The following is a 26,262-nucleotide window of genomic DNA, read 5'->3' on the forward strand; positions in this document are numbered from 1 at the left end:
CAGCACTAGATCTCTCTGTGTGTCGTTGTCAGGATTACAAGTTGATCTAGCACGCAGAACTATGTCACACCTAGGACTAAGGATAATGTATAACCAGACCTTAGAATGGGCGTACTTAACGTATCCAAGAATAGTCAAAATACTTGCCAAGGTCAGGAACACAGAATCAGACACAACGATGAGGGAAAGCCAAAAGTCAAGGATTCCAGAATTCAGGAATGCACTCTCGGATTACCATCAAGATGAAACCATGACAGGGCAATGAGCAAGAGGAGGATTGGGTTTAGATACTCCTCCTGTGGATTAGATTAGCTGTAACCGGCCTTTGCCCATAAGCAATTACCAGGTTTCCATGTGCATGATTGCTGCTCAGCACAAACCCTCCTGTGGATTTGATTGGCCATGACCGGCCTTTGACCCCAAAAGTAATTACCAGACTTCCATGTGCATGATTGCTGCTCGGCACTACTTTTTCTGTCAGTACGGTAATGTTGCTCAGCACAACTTTTCCCGTCAGGACAGTAAATGCCATTAACCACATTTTCATGTGCGGATGAATACGTGACAGTTGGTTCATCTGGGCAGGTAAGGCAGGAGTGGTGTGGAAGCTGCGGGCCAGACGAGACCAGAAATCTTGGCACAACTTGTCAAATCTGTCTTCAAAATGCTGCACCCGGGCCTCTGGGTCTATTGGTTGCCATGGAGGTCTCAACATGGTGGCCATCTTTGATTCGCCACACGGGCACAGGAACAGTAGAGATCAGGCTGTCTACTGCAGAGTAGTGATCCTACCTAGTAGGAACCGACATAACCCCCACCGATCCAAGGAGGAGGAGCAACAGGGCTTCAGTAGTGTCACTGCAGAATGCACGGTACAGAGCAGGAGATTGGCTGCGTCTCCTAGTCGTAGGGCCAGCAATCCAAGTAGGCTGCAGTGCCAGATTGCTGAATAAGTGTGCAGAAATGTCCCCTTTAGGCAGGATGTCTGCTGTTCTTGGTTCTGAGCCTTTTGCTCGTGTAATCATGAGGTTTTAGCTGAATTAAAGCTGGCTCTGGCAGGAGCTCCTGGAAAGCACGTCTTGTCTGCTTGAGAGTTAGGCTTTTTAAGAACCGGTACGGAAACATACTCCCTCTTTCTGCAGTGGCTGGGAGGATGCCTTGGAGACTTTATATCTTATGTACTCCACCATTGCTCGTTATCCAGCAAGGTGCAGGAATCCGAATATGAGCTTCTGAACCCCAGAGATTGCGAGCCATTGATCCAATATAGTTTTGGACTTGCAGGCACTGCCACTGGGCAAGGGCTCAGCCATATACATTTGGTGGGAATACTTGAAAATGTAACCTTTCTGGCAGTGAAATTGCTTGAACAATTTGTCAGACAGCCCTCCCCCCTTACAATTAGCCCTATTGTGCTCCATGCAGGAATTGGTCTTTAGTGCAAATGTTGGTTGCAGACCATCAGCCTGTATCTAGGTGCAAGTGTTATGGTTACAATGGATTCAGGATAACCTTGAGATTACTTCTCCCCCTAGTGGTTGACTCCCCCGATTGCGATACAATATATGTAGGCTTTAGCCCCCTACACTGGGCTCCTTCATGATCTTTACTTTTCTTCTTTACTCCTTACTTCATTGGTTTATGTATTGATAGGTAATTATTTGTTCCCTATTCCATATATTCTAGTGCAACTTTGGTATATGTCTTACCTTGATATTTATTCTGTATAAAACATCGATAAACCTTGATTTACAAAACAGAAAACATAAGCTGTAACATTAAACAATAATTAAATGCCCTTAAAAATTATTAAGACTTGGGACTAATTACATAATAGGTGAACATTTGCGCTGCTTGCCTTAAGAAGTACAGTTATAGGAAAACTTTCTCAAAATGAAGTTCAAAATAATTTGACATTACTACTGAGGAACCTGTGTCCAGATGTTAAAATCTACCTATCTACATGTTAATTGTACAATATATGCACATAGCACTGGATTGTCAGGAGTAGTGATGTCCCGAACGGTTCGCTGGCGAATAGTTCCTGGCGAACATAGCGTGTTCGCGTTCGCCACGGATGGTGAACATATGCGATGTTCGGTCCGCCCCCTATTTGTCATCATTGAGTAAACTTTGACCCTGTACCTCACAGTCAGCAGACACATTCCAGCCAATCAGCAGCAGACCCTCCCTCCCAGACCCTCCACCTTTTTTGTGTGTTTGTGTTTTATACATTATCCCCCATAGCCAGTAACCTGTGTTTATTATACATTATCCCCCCCATAGCCAGTAACCTGTGTTTATTATACATTATCCCCCATAGCCAGTAACCTGTGTTTATTATACATTATCCCCCACATAGCCAGTAACCTGTGTTTATTATACATTATCCCCCCATAGCCAGTAACCTGTGTTTATTATACATTATCCTCCCATAGCCAGTAACCTGTGTTTATTATACATTATCCCCCCACAACCAGTAACATGTGTTTATTATACATTATCCCCCCTCAACCAGTAACCTGTGTTTATTATACATTATCCCCCCATAGCCAGTGACCTGTGTTTATTATACATTATCCTCCCATAGCCAGTAACCTGTGTTTATTATACATTATCCCCCATAGCCAGTAACCTGTGTTTATTATACATTATCCCCCCACAACCAGTAACCTGTGTTTATTATACATTATCCCCCCTACAACCAGTAACCTGTGTTTATTATACATTATCCCCCATAGCCAGTAACCTGTGTTTATTATACATTATCCCTCCCATAGCCAGTAACCTGTGTTTATTATACATTATCCCCCATAGCTAGTAACCTGTGTTTATTATACATTATCCTCCCCATATCCAGTAACCTGTGTTTATTATACATTATCCCCCCATAGCCAGTAACCTGTGTTTATTATACATTATCCCCCCATAGCCAGTAACCTGTGTTTATTATACATTATCCCCCCATAGCCAGTAACCTGTGTTTATTATACATTATCCCCCCATAGCCAGTAACCTGTGTTTATTATACATTATCCCTCCATTGCCAGTAACCTGTGTTTATTATACATTATCCCCCCCATAGCCAGTAACCTGTGTTTATTATACATTATCCCTCCATTGCCAGTAACCTGTGTTTATTATACATTATCCCCCCTCATAGCCAGTAACCTGTGTTAATTATACATTATCCTCCCATAGCCAGTAACCTGTGTTTATTATACATTATCCCTCCCATAGCTAGTAACCTGTGCTTATTATACATTATCTCCCCCATAGCCAGTAACCTGTATTTATTATACATTATCCCCCCACAACCAGTAACATTTGTTTATTATACATTATCCCCCCTCAACCAGTAACCTGTGTTTATTATACATTATCCCCCCATAGCCAGTGACCTGTGTTTATTATACATTATCCCCCATAGCCAGTAAACTGTGCTTATTATACATTATCTCCCCCATAGCCAGTAACCTGTGTTTATTATACATTATTCTCCCATAGCCAGTAACCTGTGTTTATTATTCATTATCCTCCCATAGCCAGTAACCTGTGTTTATTATACATTATCTCCACCATAGCCAGTAACCTGTGTTTATTATACATTATCCCCCCACAACCAGTAACCTGTGTTTATTATACATTATCCCCCTACAACCAGTAACCTGTGTTTATTATACATTATCCCCCCACAACCAGTAACCTGTGTTTATTATACATTATCCCCCATAGCCAGTAACCTGTGTTTATTATACATTATCCCCCCATAGCCAGTAACCTGTGTTTATTATACATTATCCTCCCCATAGCCAGTAACCTGTGTTTATTATACATTATCCCCCATAGCCAGTAACCTGTGTTTATTATACATTATCCTCCCATAGCCAGTAACCTGTGTTTATTATACATTATCCCTCCCATAGCCAGTAACCTGTGTTTATTATACATTATCCTCCCATAGCCAGTAACCTGTGCTTATTATACATTACCCCCCCCCATAGCCAGTAACCTGTGCTTATTATACATTATCTCCCCCATAGCCAGTAACCTGTGTTTATTATACATTATCCCTCCCATAGCCATTAACCTGTGTTTATTATACATTATCCCCCCATAGCCAGTAACCTGTGTTTATTATACATTATCCCTCCCATAGCCAGTAACCTGTGTTTATTATACAATACCCCCCATAGCCAGTAACCTGTGTTTATTATACATTATCCCCCCACAACCAGTAACCTGTGTTTATTATACATTATCCCCCCACAACCAGTAACCTGTGTTTATTATACATTATCCCCCCCACAACCAGTAACCTGTGTTTATTATACATTATCCCCCATAGCCAGTAACCTGTGTTTATTATTCATTATCCTCCCATAGCCAGTAACCTGTGTTTATTATACATTATCTCCACCATAGCCAGTAACCTGTGTTTATTATACATTATCCCCCCACAACCAGTAACCTGTGTTTATTAAACATTATCCCCCATAGCCAGTAACCTGTGTTTATTATACATTATCCCCCCATAGCCAGTAACCTGTGTTTATTATACATTATCCTCCCCATAGCCAGTAACCTGTGTTTATTATACATTATCCCTCCCATAGCCAGTAACCTGTGTTTATTATACATTATCCTCCCATAGCCAGTAACCTGTGCTTATTATACATTACCCCCCCATAGCCAGTAACCTGTGCTTATTATACATTATCTCCCCCATAGCCAGTAACCTGTGTTTATTATACATTATCCCTCCCATAGCCATTAACCTGTGTTTATTATACATTATCCCCCCATAGCCAGTAACCTGTGTTTATTATACATTATCCCTCCCATAGCCAGTAACCTGTGTTTATTATACAATATCCCTCCCATAGCCAGTAACCTGTGTTTATTATACATTATCCCCCCACAACCAGTAACCTGTGTTTATTATACATTATCCCCCCACAACCAGTAACCTGTGTTTATTATACATTATCCCCCCACAACCAGTAACCTGTGTTTATTATACATTATCCCCCATAGCCAGTAACCTGTGTTTATTATATATTATCCCTCCCATAGCCAGTAACCTGTGTTTATTATACATTATCCCCCATAGCCAGTAACCTGTGTTTATTATACATTATCCTCCCCATAGCCAGTAACCTGTGTTTATTATACATTATCCCCCATAGCCAGTAACCTGTGTTTATTATACATTATCCTCCCACAGCCAGTAACCTGTGTTTATTATACATTATCCCTCCCATAGCCAGTAACCTGTGTTTATTATACATTATCCTCCCATAGCCAGTAACCTGTGCTTATTATACATTACCCCCCATAGCCAGTAACCTGTGCTTATTATACATTATCTCCCCCATAGCCAGTAACCTGTGTTTATTATACATTATCCCTCCCATAGCCATTAACCTGTGTTTATTATACATTATCCCCCATAGCCAGTAACCTGTGTTTATTATACATTATCCTCCCATAGCCAGTAACCTGTGTTTATTATATATTATTCTCCCATAGCCAGTAACCTGTGCTTATTATACATTACCCCCCCTCCCCATAGCCAGTAACCTGTGCTTATTATACATTATCTCCCCCATAGCCAGTAACCTGTGTTTATTATACATTATCCCTCCCATAGCCATTAACCTGTGTTTATTATACATTATCCCCCAAAGTCATTTATCGTTGGACCTAGGCAGCATGATGTCTTAGGCCGGCCCAGAGAGTGAGTGAATAATATAATATATATGTTCAGAAACATATTAGTAATATATGTAAATTGGGTTCATGCAAAAAGGGGGAAAAGGTATTAAAGAAAAACACACTTATTGCATCAAATTTACAAAGCCAAACTTTTAAAAGCTTTCCTCATTTCTTTCTCGGGATGAGGAATATATCGGTTGTAGACTGAGGATTTCCATCCGCCCAATCTTTTAATAATATGCACTGGAGTGTCAGTGTTGAAGGAGACCGAAGCTGCCCCTATTCTAAATGAAAGACCCGAGACATGGATACAACCCAATCTTAGGAGTAGTGTTCTGATGTAGAAGATGAATTTAGCCGTAGTCAGAGGGCTTCAGTGAGAGTAGTGGTGAAATGTGTGTGGCATGACTGAGTGTGGGTAATAAGAGTCAAGTATTTTAACTGGGCACTAGTTCTAGGTGGGATAAAGTGGTATAGCGGATGGATGAGTAGTTTGGTTCGTTTTAGAGGTTTGTAGAGAAAGTATATAGTGATCATGATTTTTAGCGATATCCAATATTTTTAAGGTGGTCCCAGTGCCACCACTCATATCTGGTGTCACAATAGCTTGCATTTAAAAAAAAACAAAAACTTTTTTGACTGTAATATAATAGCAGTCAGTTTCCTTCACACGTGTGCGTTTCAGGGCCTGCCAGGGCACAGTATCACACCAGTGCAACTCTTATCTGGTGTAACAGTAGTGTACATTAAAAAAAAAAACTAGAAATTTGACTGTGAAATAATAGCAGTCAGTTTCCTTCACACGTGTGCGTTTCAGGGCCTGCCAGGGCACAGTGTCACACCAGTGCAACTCAAATCTGGTGTAACAGTAGTGTACATTTAAAAAAAATAAAATACAGGGGGCTTGTTGTCACCTTTCGGGGACACTTGGTGTTGTACGTGGCTGGGTGGAGGAAGAGACCTTCAATTACATCAGTGAGGACAAGGAACGGGACATGGCTAGCTTTGTATACAACCTTGTGCAAATTGGGAGTTTGCGGTTGTGCAAATGAACTGTTTGCGGTTGTTTGCGGTGCGTTAAATGGGGAGTTTGGTCTGTCACTGTGAAGCGGGCGTAACCCTTACACTACCTGATCAATACAACATCATGAAAGAAAACTCAACTGCTGGAGTGAACCAGACTAGTCAAGTGTACAACTGGATATGGTGAACGAAATAATACTGATAATGTGACAAATACCGTCTAGTGAGAACACCAGTAAATAGTGGTGAAAATCTAGCCAAAATGGCTTTCCTCTATGTACAAAGAATGATGCCTATGAACCTACAGAGCTCCCGAATAGCTAACTGGCTAGTGACTTTAATAAGTAGAAAGAAATGGTCAAGTCCAGAGCTAGGGGCCCTTAGAGTAGGTATAAGTCAAATGACGAACATAGGTATCTGGGGTGCTGTCACGTCCAGCTAGACACGGTGCTTAGATCGTGCAACTGCAAGAGGGTCTATGAACTTGGTAACCAGTTTAATGTAGTATCTGGTCGGCGGTATACCAAGCGATAGTCCCACTGTCAAAGGGGGTGTCATAAATGAGTTAATGAATACTTTGCATAGATGACATAGGGAAACAGGCATGTAAATAATACCTCCCCCTATATACAACTCGATAACTGTAACACTGAACAAATAATGGTTACAGTATATAATCGAGAGGCCCCAATTGATACTACTGAGGTATACTCAGCAGATACAAAGCGTGACCCAAACCCTAGTACAAATAGGAGGAATAAAACACACAATAAGGGTGACTACATGTGCATAACCATACTTAGTGTGTTGGTTGCCTACACATGGTGATAGAGATACCTAAGTGAAAAATAGAGTGAGTAGAACAGAGAGCCCTTAGAGCCCGACGCGCGTTTCGGTGCTCGCTCAGATGCACCTTCGTCAGGGGCCCCTGACGAAGGTGCATCTGAGCGAGCACCGAAACGCGCGTCGGGCTCTAAGGGCTCTCTGTTCTACTCACTCTATTTTTCACTTAGGTATCTCTATCACCATGTGTAGGCAACCAACACACTAAGTATGGTTATGCACATGTAGTCACCCTTATTGTGTGTTTTATTCCTCCTATTTGTACTAGGGTTTGGGTCACGCTTTGTATCTGCTGAGTATACCTCAGTAGTATCAATTGGGGCCTCTCGATTATATACTGTAACCATTATTTGTTCAGTGTTACAGTTATCGAGTTGTATATAGGGGGAGGTATTATTTACATGCCTGTTTCCCTATGTCATCTATGCAAAGTATTCATTAACTCATTTATGACACCCCCTTTGACAGTGGGACTATCGCTTGGTATACCGCCGACCAGATACTACATTAAACTGGTTACCAAGTTCATAGACCCTCTTGCAGTTGCACGATCTAAGCACCGTGTCTAGCTGGACGTGACAGCACCCCAGATACCTATGTTCGTCATTTGACTTATACCTACTCTAAGGGCCCCTAGCTCTGGACTTGACCATTTCTTTCTACTTATTAAAGTCACTAGCCAGTTAGCTATTCGGGAGCTCTGTAGGTTCATAGGCATCATTCTTTGTACATAGAGGAAAGCCATTTTGGCTAGATTTTCACCACTATTTACTGGTGTTCTCACTAGACGGTATTTGTCACATTATCAGTATTATTTCGTTCACCATATCCAGTTGTACACTTGACTAGTCTGGTTCACTCCAGCAGTTGAGTTTTCTTTCATTATTCTAACTATAGGGGTTAAGCCCCAGGACACCCCTGGAGTGTCCCAATAGGTGTTCCTCCACCAGTGAAACGGTCCATAGTTGTTTGGACCCTCCTCACAGGTGGAACATTTGTTATATTCAATACAACATCATACCTGATGTTTTAAAGCACGTTATTCCAAACAATTTAGGAATGTTAGGTGATTTATGCCCTTTATGGATTAAAACCAGACTCTGCATCAACTATGTAATTTTCCATGGGAGTTTTGCCATGGATCCCCCTCCGGCATGCCACAGTCCAGGTGTTAGTCCCCTTGAAACAACTTTTCCATCACTATTGTGACCAGAAAGAGTCCCTGTGGGTTTTAAAATTCGCCTGCCTATTGAAGTCTATGGCGGTTCGCCGGGTTTGCCCATTCGCGAACATTTGCGGAAGTTCGCGTTCGCCATTCGCGAACGGAAAATTTCATGTTCGTGACATCACTAGTCAGAAGTGTAAAACAGACTAATGGTGAGCATTTTAAAGATCACACTGTTTGATACTAAGAAAAACATTTGAAACATAGTTTAACATGCTTTCACATATAAATTGTTAAAAGAACACTAAAGTGTCAGGAATACAAACTTGTATTCCTGACCCTATACACAATTTATCCCTCCTTGCATTGAATTGGCTAAGATGGTAAATTCTGATGATCTCAGCTAAGAAGAACGGGGTAGCGGAGCCAAAACCTATGCTGGCCAATCAACATCTCCTCATAGCGATGCATTAAATCAATGCATATATATGGGGAAAGTTCAGCGTCTCCATGCAACATGCAGCACTGACCCAGGAAACACCTCTAGTGGCCGTCTGAACCACTCTATGAAAAGTTAGTATTAACAGCAAAATGCCTGCAGAGACTGACTACTCACCAGAACAACTGCTTTAAGCTGTAGTTCTGCTGGTGACTATAGTGTCCCTTTAAGGGCAAGAATGTTTCCTGAAACCTATTTGGTTAATTTACACTTTAGTATTATGCATCCATCATAGGATGGTTTATGCTAAGACATGGATAGATGATCGGGGTGTCAGGTTTTCCATTACCCCATATCTGACTTTGTAAGCAAGAACTTGTTTTTTTGTTTGTTTGTTTGTTTTTTATTATCAACTTATTTTTTTTTTATTTTTTTTTTAGCTACTGCCCCCAGGGGCTGAGAGGGCGCACATAAACTGTAGAGGGGAGCTCAGGTGCTGTGTCCAACTCTACAGCCCCTGTGTGCCCCCACTCTACAGCACTATTTTCGCCTGTGTAGCCTTGTGTAATCCTTGCACCGGCTCCAAACACAAGAAATCAGTTTAGAAGCTCTGGTGTGTTCCAAACATGCCTGTATACCTTTTAACAGTTGTCTTATTATTTTTCTCTTCTTCATTTCAATAGGCCAGATGTTTATTAAATATATTTTCTTTGTATTTATTAATCATTTTATGTTCTCTAGTCTTCAATTTTCTGTAATTTGTGTATAAGCCCACAACAGACCATAAATCAGTACTTCCGTTCGTCCCCTCTGATTGGTATTTCAAGGTTATTGTTACCTGAATACATCTGAGAGAAAGGTTCCTTTCGGAGAAACTAAATCAATTTACTTATGTGCTGTGATTTGTAGGGTGAAAGCCTCACTTTTAAATCTATAGAAATGAAAAGCTGTTTTCCATTCCTTGAAGTGGTTGCTTGATGCAGTCATTCTTGAAATAGATTGCATTTTTTCACAAGCTTTTTATTTTTCTTTCTTGCAACTTTAGTGTGAAATTATAGCTTATGATTGGTGACAAATTGACAGCTACTCAAAGCTTAGTCATCAGTCACTGGCAAGACCATTTGTTTGCAGAGCCAGCTATTCTTGGTTTCTCTCCTGTGGGCAGATTCATGAATGCATGGTAATGGGCAGTAAAAAAATAAATAAATATGTGTCATTTAATAATGTTTTGCATGGCGTATATCTATGCAAGATAAAAAAAAAAAAAATGCTTTCAATTATTTTATTATTCTTGCTTAATTAGAAAATCCCAAAATATTTTGTTGAGCTATATCATGCTGAGAGATATAAAGCTACTTATTTAAATAGGCTGATACAGACAGACAACCCTGTGTTTTAAAGAAACACTCTGGGCCGCATTACAGCTTCATTGGATTTAAGTTGTTATGGTGCAAGGAGGTCCCATTTGAGGTTTAACCCTAAAGTCTTGAATGTAGTGCTGTTTAGCTCTACCTCTGCCCTTCCGCTAATCTCTGATTCTTAAAACATAAATGCTAGAACCATGGGCGTCCGCAGGAATTGGGGGGGGTGGGGGGGGGCATAATTGGAATGACATCCTTGCTTGGTCCCTTTTTGACAGTGTCATGAAGGGGAGGAGCATAGTCATTATCACATAAATCCAGGTTGAATAGCATTTTCACAACTATGGTGTCAGGAATACATGTTTGTATTCCTGACACTATAGTGTTCCTTTAAGCAAATTAAAGGAGCATTCTGGTCACCATAACAACTTCATCTAAATGAAAATGCTATGATGCCAGGAAGCCCCTGGGTGCTCTCTTTCCTTTAAGGGGTTAAACCGCTCTGAAATGGTTTAACCCCAAAGGCTTCCTCCAGCTACAGATTTCCAGGTCGCTCAGTGGTATTCGGCTTCTGAAACGGAGTGTCAGGAAGTGCAGATTGACGTCAGGCATGGGTGCTACACATTGGCTAGAGTGGTCAGTTGACGCTCTAAGCCAATCGCTAGTTCCCGGTTCATAAAATGTTTTACTTTTTTATGAATGTGGAGCTACTGATTGGCTTAGAGTGCCAGCTGACCGCTCTAGCCAATCAGCGACACCCCTCCCCAGCGGCCCTCTGTGCTTCCTGACACTCAGTAAATAAAAGTGAACACATTAACACTGATATTTTTTTACCTGGGGAGATGAGAAGGTCCAAAGTTTCCCTGCCAGGCCCAGGTTCCAAAGCCTTATAAAGTGGAGGGTTTACTTCACTTGTCCTTCCTGCTCCAATCTCCTTTTCTTCTCCTTTATTTGACACGGTCTTCTTTTTCTTCTGACACAGTCTTCTTTTTCTTCTGACACGGTCTTCTCTCCTCCTTGACTCCTTCTGCTGCTTTACCTTTCTGCTTATTGTGCTTCCCCTTCTGCTCCTGTCCCTCTCTGATCTTTCTGCTCCTTGCAGACCCTTTCTGCTCCTTCTCCTACTTTACCTTTGTGCTCCTTGCTGTCCCTTTCTGCTCCTTGCTACCCTTTTCTGCTCCTTCTCCTACTACCTTTGTGCGCCTTCTGATTCTTTCTGCTCCTTTACCTTTGTGCTCCTTCTGTCCCTTTCTGCTCTCTGCAGACCCTTCCTTCTCCTTGCAGACCCTTCCTACTCCTTGCTGCCCCTTGCAGACCCTTCCTACTCCTTGCTGCCCCTTGCCGACCCTTCCTTCTCCTTGCAGACCCTTCCTGCTCATTTCTGTTCCTTCGCCTACTTCGCCTTTGTGCTCCTTCTGTCCCTTCCTGCTCCTTGCTACTATTTTCAGCTCCTTCCTGACCCTTTGGCTCCTTCTACTTTACCTTTGTGCTGCTTTACCTTCCAGCTCCTTGCAGACCCTTTGTGATCCTTGCAGACCCTTCGTGATCCTTGCAGACCCTTCGTGCTCCTTGCAGACCCTTTGTGCTCCTTGCAGACCCTTCGTGCTCCTTGCAGACCCTTCGTGCTCCTTGCTGACCCTTCGTGATCCTTGTTGACCCTTCGTGATCCTTGTTGACCCTTTGTGATCCTTGTTGACCCTTCGTGCTCCTTGTTGACCCTTCGTGCTCCTTGTTGACCCTTCATGCTCCTTGTTGACCCTTCATGCTCCTTGTTGACCCTTCGTGATCCTTGTTGACCCTTCGTGCTCCTTGCAGACCATTCCTGCTCCTTGCTGCCCCTTCCTGCTCATTTGTGTCACTTTGTGCTCCTTCTCCTACTTTACCTGTTGTGCTCCTTGCTGTCCATTCCAGATCCTTGCTGCCCCTTTCTGCTCATTTCTATTCCTTCTCCTTTCTGCTCCTTCCTTCTCCTTCTCTTACTTTACCTCCCCCATGCCTCACTTTGATGATCTGTAGGCTATCTCTGCCCCCCCTCATGCCTCACTTCGATGATCTGTAGGCTATCTCTGCCTCCCCATTCCTCACTTCGATGATCTGTAGGCTATCTCTGCCCCCCCATGCCTCACTTCGATGATCTGTAGGCTGTTTCTGCCCCCCCCATGCCTCACTTTGATGATCTGTAGGCTGTTTCTGCCCCCCCCCCCCATGCCTCACTTTGATGATCTGTAGGCTATCTCTGCCCCCCAATGCCTCACTTTGATGATCTGTAGGCTATCTATGCCCCCCCCCATGCCTCACTTCGATGATCTGTAGGCTATCTCTGCCCCCTCCCCCCCCATATGCCTCACTTCACTGATCTCTAGGCTATCTCTGCCCCCCCTCCCGATATGCCTCACTTCATTGATCTCTAGGCTATCTCTGCCTTCCCCCATCCCCATATGCCTCAATTCATTGATCTCTAGGCTATCTCTGCCCCCCCCATCCCCATATGCCTCACTTCATTGATCTCTAGGCTATCTCTGCCCCCCCATGCCTCACTTCGATGATCTGTAGGCTGTTTCTGCCCCCCATGCCTCACTTTGATGATCTGTAGGCTATCTCTGCCCCCCCAATGCCTCACTTTGATGATCTGTAGGCTATCTCTGCCCCCTCCCCCCCATATGCCTCACTTCACCGATCTCTAGGCTATCTCTGCCCCCCCCCATCCCGATATGCCTCACTTCATTGATCTCTAGGCTATCTCTGCCCCCCCCATCCCCATATGCCTCACTTCATTGATCTCTAGGCTATCTCTGCCCCCCCATGCCTCACTTCGATGATCTGTAGGCTGTTTCTGCCCCCCATGCCTCACTTTGATGATCTGTAGGCTATCTCTGCCCCCCCAATGCCTCACTTTGATGATCTGTAGGCTATCTCTGCCCCCTCCCCCCCATATGCCTCACTTCACTGATCTCTAGGCTATCTCTGCCCCCCCCCATCCCGATATGCCTCACTTCATTGATCTCTAGGCTATCTCTGCCTCCCCCCATCCCCATATGCCTCAATTCATTGATCTCTAGGCTGTCTCTGCCCCCCCCCCATCCCCATATGCCTCACTTCATTGATCTCTAAGCTATCTCTGCCCCCCCCCCATCCCCATATGCCTCACTTCATTGATCTCTAGGCTATCTCTGCCCCCCCCCCCATATGCCTCACTTCATTGATCTCTAGGCTATCTCTGCCCCATCCCCATCCCCATATGCCTCACTTCACTGATCTCTAGGCTATCTCTGCCCCCCTCTCCCCCTCCTCATCCCCATATGCCTCACTTCACTGATCTCTAGGCTATCTCTGCCCCCCTTTTCCCCCCCATATGCCTCACTTCACTGATCTCTAGGCTATCTCTGTCCCCTCCCCCCCCCCATATGCCTCACATCAATGTGCCATGCATGCATATGCCATATGTATGATATATATAAAAAAAACTTAAATAGCAGAAAAAATATAAAACTATGAATGTTTTATTCTATTGTATAATCGATATTAATGTTTATTCACTTGATCACTTTTAGTTGCCATCTGAGGATTCAGAAATATTTGAGAATGCCTCACAATGTTTGTCTGTAATGGTCCAGCTTTACGGTGGTGAAGGCCAAGATAGTATGTCCCAAGATAACATGGAGAGCTTTGCTCAAGTATTGCTTTCTAAGAAGGACCCAAAGCATCAGAAGCTTATGCTGAGAGTCATTAAAAGACTGGTGAGTAAACAGCATGATTATTTATTGTACATTGTTACTTGAGCTAACTTACTGACATAGCATTCAGGGGAGCGCTGAGTAAGGAAACAAGAAGGCTGTCTGTCAAATATAGCAAATACTAAGGGTTTTTTTCTTGTGTTTTTTTATTTATTTTTTAAGTAAAGAAAACTATTTACTTTAAATCATGCTAAAGGAATTTAAAAAATAGAGAGCGAGAAATAGACCTGGAAAGAGTAATGGAAAAGAGAATATTTAATTTAAAAAAAAGGGTATGGGAGCAATGGAAACGTTTTTCACGAGAAGTGAGAGAACAATAAAAAAAAAAATAGACTGCGATGGGAGGGGAGAGATCAGGAGAGAGAGAGACAGCAGGTGATGAGACAGATGTATAATGTAACATTCATTTTTAATGATAACTAGTGGTAAACCACAAAATGTATAGTATCTTTAGCTGGTGAGTTATCCTGGTTTCTAGCATAGTACCTTGCAGAAGCTGGAAATCCACAAGCAGAGTTGTCGTCTTCTTCTTCTTCTTTTTTTTTTTTTAAACAGGGTGTATGATTATACATCCCCCAGATTGTATAGTTGCTAATGTTCTTTTTGCATTAACTTTAATGCATTCTGGATAAGAATGCTATATAAGGAGTCGTCCTTATGTATGCACTACGCAGGTGTGTAAAATACAGGCGTGCTATAAAAATTATTCTCTGTGTACTGTAGCAGAACAGATTCACTGCATGCTTAGATGTGTAAAATGATATTGTGCTAAGATGGTGTCTATTTAGTTTTTTGCTTGCAATGAAGTGGTGAGTGATAAAGTAAGCTACAATATCTAGGTAGAATGTAAAGTTAGTAAATACTGTGAATCTGCTTTCCTTTCTACAATATTTTGTAGCACTCCGTTATACCGTGATAGAAAGCAAAATTTACTATTTTAAGTATACCTTGGTATAGCAGATAATGGTTATAGCTCTATCAAAGTACTTTGTGTTAGAGGTATTATACATCACATATCCAGATTAGTTCTATCTTCTAATAGGAAATGTCTTCCTATGGTTTTGGATAAGAAAAACAAGCTAGTTACACATTTGTATATTACATTTTTATTACGGTTTTAAAAAAAGGCTGTTACATTGTAATGTATCCAGTAAACTACATCATAAGTTTATAACAAATGTAATCAGCATGTTAATGTTCAGTTCTACAACTCGTGGTACTGTATAAGTATTTATTTTAACATGGCAGATTCACTCTCAAAGATAAGTAGGTATGTAATTCTTTGTACTTTTGCTCACTTGAAAGCCAATAGAACTGTTCATTACCTAGGCAATACAATGTTCTGTGCTCCGTGCAGAGAACTTGTACTTTCATTTTGCTTTTCAATAAGATTTTCATGAGTGAACTAGAGTAATATACAAATATAAGCTTTCTTTGCCTGTTCCTGCTAGTATTTTCCAATGTATATCAGCAGATATTCAAATCTCTAATTGATGTGTATCTGGAAATTCACGGCTTAAAAAAGAATCACAAATAGTTCTAGTACATTTTATGTTCTATAGACCCTAGAGGATTCAATTATAATACAAGTTGATTATTAATTGCACAATTTATCTCTACATGTACCTACTATATGATATGGCACATTATTACTTATACATGGCAGGTTAGGCAGTGAGCATTGCATCTTTTTTATTTCATACTATCGATTACAGCTTTAGAAAGTGAGTATATCACCTTTTCAAAAAAATAAAGAAATACAGAAACAAACGTTTATACTTTAAAGTAAACACCCAACCACTCTCCCCAAATTGCAATGAGTCAGATACTTTTAGAACAGTTTGACTTTTTACGAGGTATCCTCCAGGAACTATGCCCCACCTCCTTCACTGCTCAGTGTCTGCCAGGCATTGCTCCACGACCTCCACTTCTGCTCAAGAACTTTCGCTAACCCTTTTGAGCTAAGCCCTACAGTGCATCAGCTGACTGCCCTCAGCCAATGAGCCGGTACATTTGAAAATGTTTGATTTGATACAAAACCAAATAAAATTGCAGGGCTTTGAAAAAAAAGAAAAGGATTATTTAGAATTGTTTCACTTTGTTAACTTTGTGTGTGTATATATATATATATATATATATATATATATACTATTAGGATTATATAGAATTGCATCAATTTGCTAACTTTCCATTATTATATGTATATTATTGTTATTAATTGTATACACCACTTAAAGCCAACACCGGCTATCAGCCATATCACAGCACAACATAGCCCAAGTAAGCAGCAAAATGAATGTATAAACATCTTGTGAACTTTAACCTTTTGAAAACTCACGTAAAGGGATATTATAGTATAAGGAATACAAATTTGTATCCCTTACTCTATAATTCCCTTTTCCATCCCTCCCCCACGCCCCCGGGGTAGGGGGGATTATAAGGTAAGGAATAGAGAATTGTACTCACCTGATTCCAGAGCTGATCTCCCTCGGTGCTGGGTTGGCACTTCGCCTACTCCCATCCGACGGGGAGCGTGGCTAATGTGCTTTGCTTCTTTGCTTTCCTATGGGAATTTTACTAACGCTAGAAGTCCTCATGCAGAGCGTGACTACGTCCAGCATCAGTTAGTTGACCAAAACTTGCTTAACAAGCAGGAAGTGCCTCTAGTGGCTATCTGATTGGCAGCCACTAGAAGCAGTCTTAGTCCTGCAATGTAATTATAGCAGTTTCTCTAAAATTGCAATGATTTACATTGCAGGAAAAAGGGGGACAGGCATATTGCTCCCAGACCACCTCAATGAGCTGAAGTGGCATGAGTGCTTATAGTGGCTCTTTAATGCTTCATCTTGAGACAAGTGAGACTTGCCTGCCAGAGTGCTCTGATTACAAAGCTTAAAGGACCACTCTAGTGCCAGGAAAGCATACTCGTTTTCCTGGCACTAGAGTGCCCTGAGGGTGCCCCCACCCTCAGGGACCCCCTCCCGCCCGGCTCTGGAAAGGGGAAAGGGGTTAAATCTTACCTTTTTCCAGCGCTGGGCGGAGAGATCTCCTCCTGCTCTCCTCCTCCGATCCTCCTCTTCTCCTCCCCGTCGGCTGAATGCGCACGCGCGGCAAGAGCTGCGCGCGCATTCAGCCGGTCACATAGGAAAGCATTCATAATGCTTTCCTATGGACGCTGGCGTGCTCTCACTGTGAAAATCACAGTGAGAAGCACGCAAGCGCCTCTAGCGGCTGTCAATGAGACAGCCACTAGAGGACATAGGGGGAAGGCTTAACCCATTCATAAACATAGCAGTTTCTCTGAAACTGCTATGTTTATGAAAAAATGGGTTAACCCTAGAAGGACCTGGCACCCAGACCACCTCATTAAGCTGAAGTGGTCTGGGTGCCTAGAGTGGTCCTTTAAATATTGTGAGAAAGCTTATTCTATGCAGAGTCTTTCATGGATTGTTTTTCATTACACTTTGTTGCTTTTTTTTTTTTTTTTTTAATTCTTTATTTATATCCAGGCAGAGCACCAATAATGATACAAACAACACAATACAGTAAGACACAAGGTAGTATAGCATACATCCAATATTGCACAAGTGAGGAAAACAAACACAGTGAAATAAGGTATTCTCCGAGTGCATGCGTAAATCGTGTACAGACTGTCTTATCCCAAGTTCTGAAAGTGCCCCGCCAGGGTTTTTTATAAGAGAGATAATATAAGAGATGAAAATTATCGAGATCCGACCAGCTATCAAGTTCCGTATCCTCTCACACCATGCTCCTATGTAGTTACCCATATAAAGTACAGGTGGGATCAGAATGTTTGAGGGAGCCTAAAACTTTCACAGAGTCGTCGGCACGTATCTGCCAGCATTACGCCAGTACCGCCTAAGACTCCACACCTGCGCACCTGAGCCCACCTACTTGGTGATAAAGGAGCACTATTATCGGTCAGGACCGAGAAGAAGGTGACATATAGAAAAGTGGAAGCACATAAACTTCCAATAAGTAGAGATAAAGGAGAGAGGGGTAGGAGGAAGGTATAAGAGGGAGAAAGGAGGGGGACAGGAAGGGGTGGACCAGGGAACCAATCGCCACGACCCCAACAGAGTCACGCGGCCCAGGCCCACAATGGAACTCGAGCAATTAGCAACATTCGTCCCTACGAAGGAGCGCCGGGTGGATGAAACAAGGCCAGGGGATGACGGCCAGCAAGAGACGCAAGGGGCCGGGGGAGAAACCTCCCCCCACTCCATCACCTATTCGCCGACTCCACTCTCCATCCACGGGCCCCAGACCTTTTCAAATCTAGACAATGTACCCCTGACCTGCGCTGTCAGCTTGTCCATTAGGTAATTATCTCTAATCTTTTGAATAACCAGGTCTCGCGAGGGGATCCCCCTCTGCAGCCAGACCTGTGCCAACGCCCTCCGAGCAGCCAAGTTCACCTTAAGTACCAGTTTCTGTTCATTCCTGGTCCAATCATCCATGGACCTGGCCAGGAGGAAGACCCAGGGGTCCAGGCGGACTTCTCTATCAAAAATATCCCGTAGCAGGTTTGCAATCAATTTCCAATACTTTCGTATCTCAGGGCAATCCCACCACATGTGAAGATAAGTCCCCTTTTGGCCACAACCTCTCCAACACAGATCATTGGGCACCCTATGCATCCTGTAAAGCTTTACCGGAGTGGTGTACCATCTAAACATGGTCTTGTAAGCCTGTTCCTGCAGGGAGACACACATTGACGAGGTCGCCGCGGCCTCCCAAATCTCCTGCCACTCGACCCCTTCTAGCTCCTCATTCAAGTCTGCCTCCCAGTGGGCCGTGTAGGTCAAATCCCCCCACTCAGTCGTGGTCGTGCTTAAATGTGCGTATAAATTAGTAATCAGACCTTTCGGGAATTGTTCTTTCACGCACATCCGTTCAAAGAACGTGAGCGGGGTCAATGCGGCCGTTTTTACCTCCGGGGTCAGGGCAAAATCCCTTAGTTGGAGGTATCTGAAAAAGTCAGACGGACGTAGAGGGGCTCGGGATTTCAATTCCTCAAATGTTACAAGCGATCCGCCTTCATAAAGTTGGTAAAATCTCTGGACCCCAGTGCCCTCCAAACCTCGAAAGTCCCTCGCCTCCATCCCAGGTATGAACGCTGCATTCCTCAAATAAGGGGTCAAAGGGGACACATGGGGAGACAAGCCATACTTTAAAGCTGCTGCATCCCATATTTTTATAGAGTTATTGATAGCCGGGCATGCTACATGGGTCGTTGGTCTACAGTCCCGAGGGACCCACATGTAGAATTGTGGCAAATCTGATCCCAAGATAGCAGATTCCAAATCAACCCATCGCCTCTCCCCGACAGGGGAGTGCCACATGGCTATCTGGGTCAGTTGGGCTGCCAGATAGTAAAAATAAAGGTTAGGCAGCCCCAAACCTCCCCTCGTTTTCGCTCTATAAAGAACATTACGTGAGATCCTATGGCTCCTATTCTGCCAAATGAATTTACCCACCGCCTTCTGAAGCGCACCCAAGTCCGCTCTAGTCAGTCGGACCGGGAGTGCCTGAAACAGGAACAAGATTCGGGGGAGGACATTCATCTTGACAGAATGGATCCTGCCGATCCAAGAGATCGGCTTATCCACCCACCTCTCCATATCGTCAATCAGTGTTCGCATCATAGGGGCGTAATTTTGTTGGAACAGCTGAGCAGGGTCTGCCGTAAGTCGGACTCCAAGGTACGTAATATAATCCCTCGCTATACGTATATTGTACGTTCGTCCTATAAGGTCTAGTTCCGCGGCTCCCACCTTCACGGGAAGCACGCTCGACTTGGCCATGTTAACCTTATAGCCGGCTATTCCGCTATACACATCCAACAGGAGCGTCAATGCCTCCATAGAATCCAATGGGTCAGTCAGAGTAAGCAAAATGTCATCAGCAAAGCCCGACACGACATACTTCTGCCCTCCAACCATAACCCCCTTGATATCCGCGTTTTCCCTGACAGCCTGCAAAAGGGGTTCCAAGGAAAGGGCAAACAGCAGGGGCGACAAAGGGCAGCCCTGTCTGGTACCGTTCCCCAAACTGAAAGGCGTTAACCTGGCCCCCGCTATCCTTACCCGTGCCCTAACATCCGTGTACATAGCTCTAATCAATGTAAGGAACGGGGTTGGAAAGCCAAAGTTTTGAAGTACTTCGAACAGATACGGCCACTTCACCCTGTCAAAAGCCTTCTCGGCGTCGAGTGATAGTATCAAGGTTGGGGTGTCCCTAGCGGTTTGTCGCCAGATGAGGTCAACATTGCGCCTAGTATTCTCGAACAGTTGCCTACCTGGGACAAACCCCACTTGGTCCGGATGTATTAGGCCTGGCAGCAAGGGGTTCAGCCTATGAGCCAGAACTTTTGCCAGGATTTTGCAATCATGATTGATCAAGGATATAGGGCGGAAATTTTCCGGCACCGTGTCATCCCTACCTGGCTTTGGCAATAGAACAATATCGGCCAATGACATGTCTCCATCCGGTGCGCCCCCCTCCAAGAGATCGTTGAACCATTTCTCCAAATGGGGAGTCAGTTCTTCCCGAAAGATCTTATAGTAACCCCCATCGAAGCCATCAGGGCCCGGAGCCCTGTTGCCTCTTAACGAGGAGATAGCCGCGTCAATTTCCTCAGCCGTAATCCGCATTCCTAGGGCCTCGGAGTCTGCACCCCGTAAGGCCGGGAGGGACAATCGGGAGAGGAAAGAGCGGGTGTCGTCAGTTTCCTTAGAGGGGTCAGTGCCAGTCCCCCCAGAATGGTTATATAATTTGGAATAATATTCCGTAAAGACTTGAGCTATCTTAGAGGGGTCCGTATGGCCTTTGCCAGAGGCATCTTTAATGCTCGTAATGTGCGTGCTCCTCTGTCTCGGTCGGAGAGACCTTGCTAATAGTGTATCCATTTTGTTTGCTTTTTCGTAATAAGTCCGCTTGGACCACACAATAGCCCTGGCGTCTCGTCGAGGAGAGTTTCGCGTATTAATGCCCGGAAGGCTTTAACGTCAGCTAGGGTGCGAGGCGAATTGTTAAGTTTATGTTTCGTTTCTGCTTTTCCAAGAGCCTCCAGGAGCGACGCTAACCGTTGAACCTTTCTCTTTTTTTTCAAGGTGGCTTCTCGGATTAGAACACCCCGGATAACCGCCTTGTGCGCTGCCCACACCGTGGGCGGACGGACACCAACCTCAGTATTTCTAGCGAAATACTCTGCCAGTTCCCCCCGAACCTTCTCCACCACGATCGGGTCCTGGAGCAGGGAGGTATTCAGCTTCCAAGACCACGGAGAAGCCGTACACAAATTGTCCAAGGTCATTGTGACCTCCGCGTGGTCCGACCAGGTTATCAACCCCACCGTGGAGCCGGATACCTTGGGCACCACATGGGGGTTCACAAGAAAAAGGTCGATCCGCGAGTAGGTATCATGGGGAGCGGAATAAAAAGTGTAGTCCCGATCATCGGGATGATGTGCTCTCCAGATATCCAAAAGACCTGTACGCCGAATAAAGTCATATAACAGTTTATCCTGTCCCATGGGATCGAGGGAGTCCCCTGCATGGCCCTCTATCCACCACCGGACATGGAGCCGCGTTGAAATCGCCTCCAACTATCACCATGCCATGCGGTAAAGAATTCACCAATCGAGCCATATCCTCCCAAAAATCGGTGGAGGGGGCGTTCGGTGCATAGATATTAAGCAGGTGTATCGGGTGCGAATGAACACTCCCCGTCACTAAAATAAAACGCCCTCCTGGATCCGCCTGGACCGTTCCCACTCTGATCGGGCATCTATGATGAATAAGCACCGCGACCCCATTTCTCTTGTTTAAAGCCCTGGACTCATAGGCTGTCCGAAAGGTATGGTCCTTCAAGGCCAGTTTAGCTACAGCCGGGATATGTGTCTCCTGTAGGAATGCTATATCAGGATTAAGGCGCTTAAGTTCCCGAAACATAAGGCGGCGCTTGTTCGGAGCATTAAGGCCTTTCACATTCAAGGATAATAACTTTAGAGGCATCTTATTCTACATGTTGTCCAGCTAATCTCGTGAGCCAACTCGCCCTGAGGCCAAGAGGCGCGGTCTGTCATAACGTAGCTCAAAAACATTAATAGGCCCAGGCCCAACTGACTAGGACAATAGTACGTGACACAGTTAGGTTCACCCGTTCCCCCCTCCTGAGGGGATAACACAAGGGAAGGGATAAGAAAAGGGAAGTAAGGGGGAGAAAAAAAGGACAGAAAGAAAAAGAGAAAATGAAAAATAGAACATAAAAAAAATAAGCCTGGTCTTACCTATAGCCAGGCATGTCTGGGGTGTAAGCTCCGTTCTCCTCAAAACCTCCATGAAGATCCATCGGATTAGGAACATAGACCAACAACAAAATGCACCACAAGGGTGCCAATGTCAACTAATTAAGAGATATTAAATATACTACCATTAGGTGGGTGACAGTGCAGATTACCCACCCCAACTCCAAGGGGTCTGCCCCCGCAGCTAAAAGCCGCCCCGCCAGCCTCCCCCCCAGGAATCTACCCGAAGGCCCAGGCAGACAACCAACCCCCGCGACTCCACCCCCGCAGCCATGATTTCAGAAGTAACGAAGCCATCCCTCCCCCAGTGGGCAACCCTTCATACACCGGGCCCTCTAGCGCGGCACGGCCGATCGATCCGCTCAGGGGGTAAGGAGGGGGGGGGGAGGGGAACAAGTAAAAGGATCAGGGAACCCCCCAGATCTACCCACCCAAACAGCGAGAGCCCCCCCTGAACACCTGAGAGCCCATAGCCACGGACATCCGAATTGGTAGATCGCCAAATAAGCCGATTCCCTCACTCTCCCGCCGTGAGCCAGTCGCGAGGCAGAGGAGTCAAGGTGCCTGCCGAAGTAGCCTGTACCGCCAGATCCTCTGGAACCGGAATACCCATCCCCTGCAAGAAAGGCACCGGGTCACCATCAGCCAGCAAGATTTTGGTGCGGCCATCCTTAAACGCCATCAATCGGAAAGGGTGGCCCCAAGCATATTTAATGTTGTTGCTCTGGAGAAGTTCAGTAATAGGGCGCCACTCGCGCCGCTTCTGCAGCGTGGCAGGCGTTAAGTCCTGGTAAACAGCCAGTTCAGCCCCATTATACATTATCTTGTTATTCCTACCATGTTTCATGATAGCTTCTTTAGTTTGAAATGACAGGAACCTGATGATCACATCCCTCGGCCGCCTGTCGTCCATCCGCCGGGCTCGCAGTGCCCTATGGGCCCGTTCAACATGCCACAGATGTTCTGGTATGTCAGGGAGAAGCGGTCTAAAAATGCTCACCACCAGTTCAAGGAGAGACCCCTCCCCCTCCTGCTCCGGCAGGCCGCGAAGACGGATATTGTTTCTCCGTGATCTGTTGCCGAGGTCATCTATAGCTAATTCGGCTTGGGATAGTCGGGACGTCAGGACGTTAATTTGCCCTGCAGCTGCATTCTGGGCTACCACAGTAGACTCCATCCGCTGTTCCAGGGCAGCTGTCCTGACGCCCAAGGCCTGAATCTCCGTTTTGACCTCGGCCGTGTTCCTGGCAATCTCCGTGGCTAGGTAGGACCGAACCTCCACCAGCTTCGCCAGAATTTGGCCTGTGTCGGTTTCCAGGGCCACCGAAGAGACTCCGCTCCCCGGGCTGGATGGTGAGTGAGGCGTCCCCCGGCCATCTCGTCCGCCATCTTGAGTGGCCATGCGCATGGCGCGGGAGGCCGCAAACATTTCCGACACCGTAGCGCCCGGTTCTGAAGATTTTTTTTGCTGCTTTCTCGGGGCCCGCCTATCCATCTCAGGTTACCCACCTAAATCCGTAAGTTATACAAGTATATCTCTGCTAATATAGGCCGTTGGCACCGTGGTTCAGCGGAGCTCTATCCGGACACGTCCAGCTCGCTCGGCTGCAAACCACGCCCCCCACTTTGTTGCTTTTTGTTTTGTTACCCCATTTTTCTGTGTTTAAAAAAAAAATATATTTATTTTATTTTCACAGTAATGTTGGGACTTAATAGACTTTTATTTAACCTTTTTTTTGGTTGTGAAGTGGTCAACATTAGGGGCAATGGACAATGACATGCCCACTTACCCTTTCTACACTTTATTAGTGGCATCTGTCGTAAAACCCCTTAAGCAGCTTACCTTTATCCAGCGCCTGGCTCCCACTGCGCTGGTGACCTCTTCTCCCCCGCCGACGTCAGCACCCGAGTGGAGCTGAATGCGCATGCGCGGCAAGTGCTGCACGCGCATTCAAACTGTCTATAGGAAAGCATTTCTCAATGCTTTCCTATGGACGTTCTGAACGCTGGATGCAAATTTCACATCCAGCGTCGCAGAAGCGCCTCTAGCGCCTGTCAGGAAGACAGCCACTAGAGGCTGGATTAACCCTGCAATGTAAACATAGCAGTTTCTCTGAGGGACCTGGCACCCAGACCATTTCATTGAGCTGAAGTGGTCTTGGTGAATATAGTGTCCCTTTAATTTCATGCCTTTTCCTGCATGCTTGTTCCCCCTGGATGGGAGCATGGGGTGGGCAGATAACTGTCTCCACTATTTAATTTCAATCTCTACCTGATGCACCCAATATGTTAATAGTGACTGAGCAGCAATAATATTTTATTATGGTGAGAAGGCACCACCTGCTGATTCTTTAGTTGACATTCTCCGTCCGCAGCCTGGCAAGTGGGAGGGTGGCTTAAACCTCCCTTGTTCTAATGAGATGTGAACATTTTAATTAAATATTGAAATCTAAAATTGTTTATCCTTCAACTGGACACCTTCATCTTTATCTTGGCTCCCTGTCAGTCATTGTTATATGGCAGTCCGCATAGAGAAAACATAAAGGCAAAGCCGATCCTTGGTGGGTGCACAGGGTGAACAGTGCCTTCCACAGCAGCCCCTATCCCACACTACAGTCCCTACCAGGGGCGTGTTAGCCGCGAGGCAAACAAGGCATTTGCCTTGGGCGGCATTTTCCAGGGGGCGGCAAAAAACGCCGCCCCCAAATGCCCAAGGCAAATGTCTTGTTAGCCTTGCGGCTAACAGACATGCTGGGCTGGTTGCTGGGCGGCCGGCGAGGGAGCTCTTCCCCTGAGCTCTCTGCTCAGCTCCCTCGCGCGCCGCCCGCAGAGTGAGACTGGGAGCCGGAATATGACGTCATATTCCGGCTCCGCCTCCCAGCCTCACTCTGCAGGCGGCGCGCGAGGGAGCTGAGCAGAGAGCTCAGGGGAAGAGCTCCCTCGCCGGCCGCCCAGCCTGCCCGCCAGTGCCGTCCTGCAGCCACTGGACCACCAGGGAATGGGAGAACCCCCCCACCCCCAGCATTCCCAAAGGTGGGGGGGGGAGTAAATAAAAAAAAAATGTGTAATGTGAGTGTGTGTGTGTGTCTCTGACTGTGTGTGTCTGATAGTGTGTGTGTGTCTGATAGTGTGTGTGTGTGTCTGTTAGTGTGTGTGTGTGTGTGTCTGATAGTGTGTGTGTGTCTGTTAGTGTGTGTGTGTGTCAGTGTGTGTGTGTGTGTCTGTTAGTGTGTGTGTGTGTGTCTGTTAGTGTGTGTGTGTGTGTCTGTTAGTGTGTGTGTCTGTTAGTGTGTGTGTGTGTCTGTTAGTGTGTGTGTGTGTGTCCGTTAGTGTGTGTGTGTGTCTGTTAGAGTGTGTGTGTGTGTGTGTGTGTGTCTGTTAGTGTGTGTGTGTCTGTTAGTGTGTGTCTGTGACTGTGTGTCTGTTAGTGTGTGTGTGTCTGACTGTGTGTGTCTGACTGTGTGTGTCTGACTGTGTGTGTCTGACTGTGTGTGTCTGACTGTGTGTGTCTGACTGTGTGTGTCCGACTGTGTGTGTCCGACTGTGTGTGTCCGACTGTGTGTGTCCGACTGTGTGTGTCTGTTAGTGTGTGTGTCTGTTAGTGTGTGTGTGTCCGACTGTGTGTGTCTGACTGTGTGTGTCTGTTA

At 45.1% G+C, this 26,262-nt stretch overlaps 1 protein-coding gene across 1 annotated transcript in view; it reads left to right on the top strand.

Moving 5' to 3' along the window:
• Positions 1-26,262, top strand: part of ULK4 (unc-51 like kinase 4) — a 953,247-nt gene that overhangs the window by 668,283 nt on the left and 258,702 nt on the right. The window contains exon 34 of the mRNA XM_063452087.1: positions 14,101-14,286. Coding sequence (XP_063308157.1) covers positions 14,101-14,286 — 186 coding nt within the window. The remainder of the gene's footprint in view (positions 1-14,100; positions 14,287-26,262) is intronic.

The sequence above is a fragment of the Pelobates fuscus genome, chromosome 4 (assembly GCF_036172605.1).
Source record: "Pelobates fuscus isolate aPelFus1 chromosome 4, aPelFus1.pri, whole genome shotgun sequence".
NCBI lineage: Eukaryota > Metazoa > Chordata > Amphibia > Anura > Pelobatidae > Pelobates > Pelobates fuscus.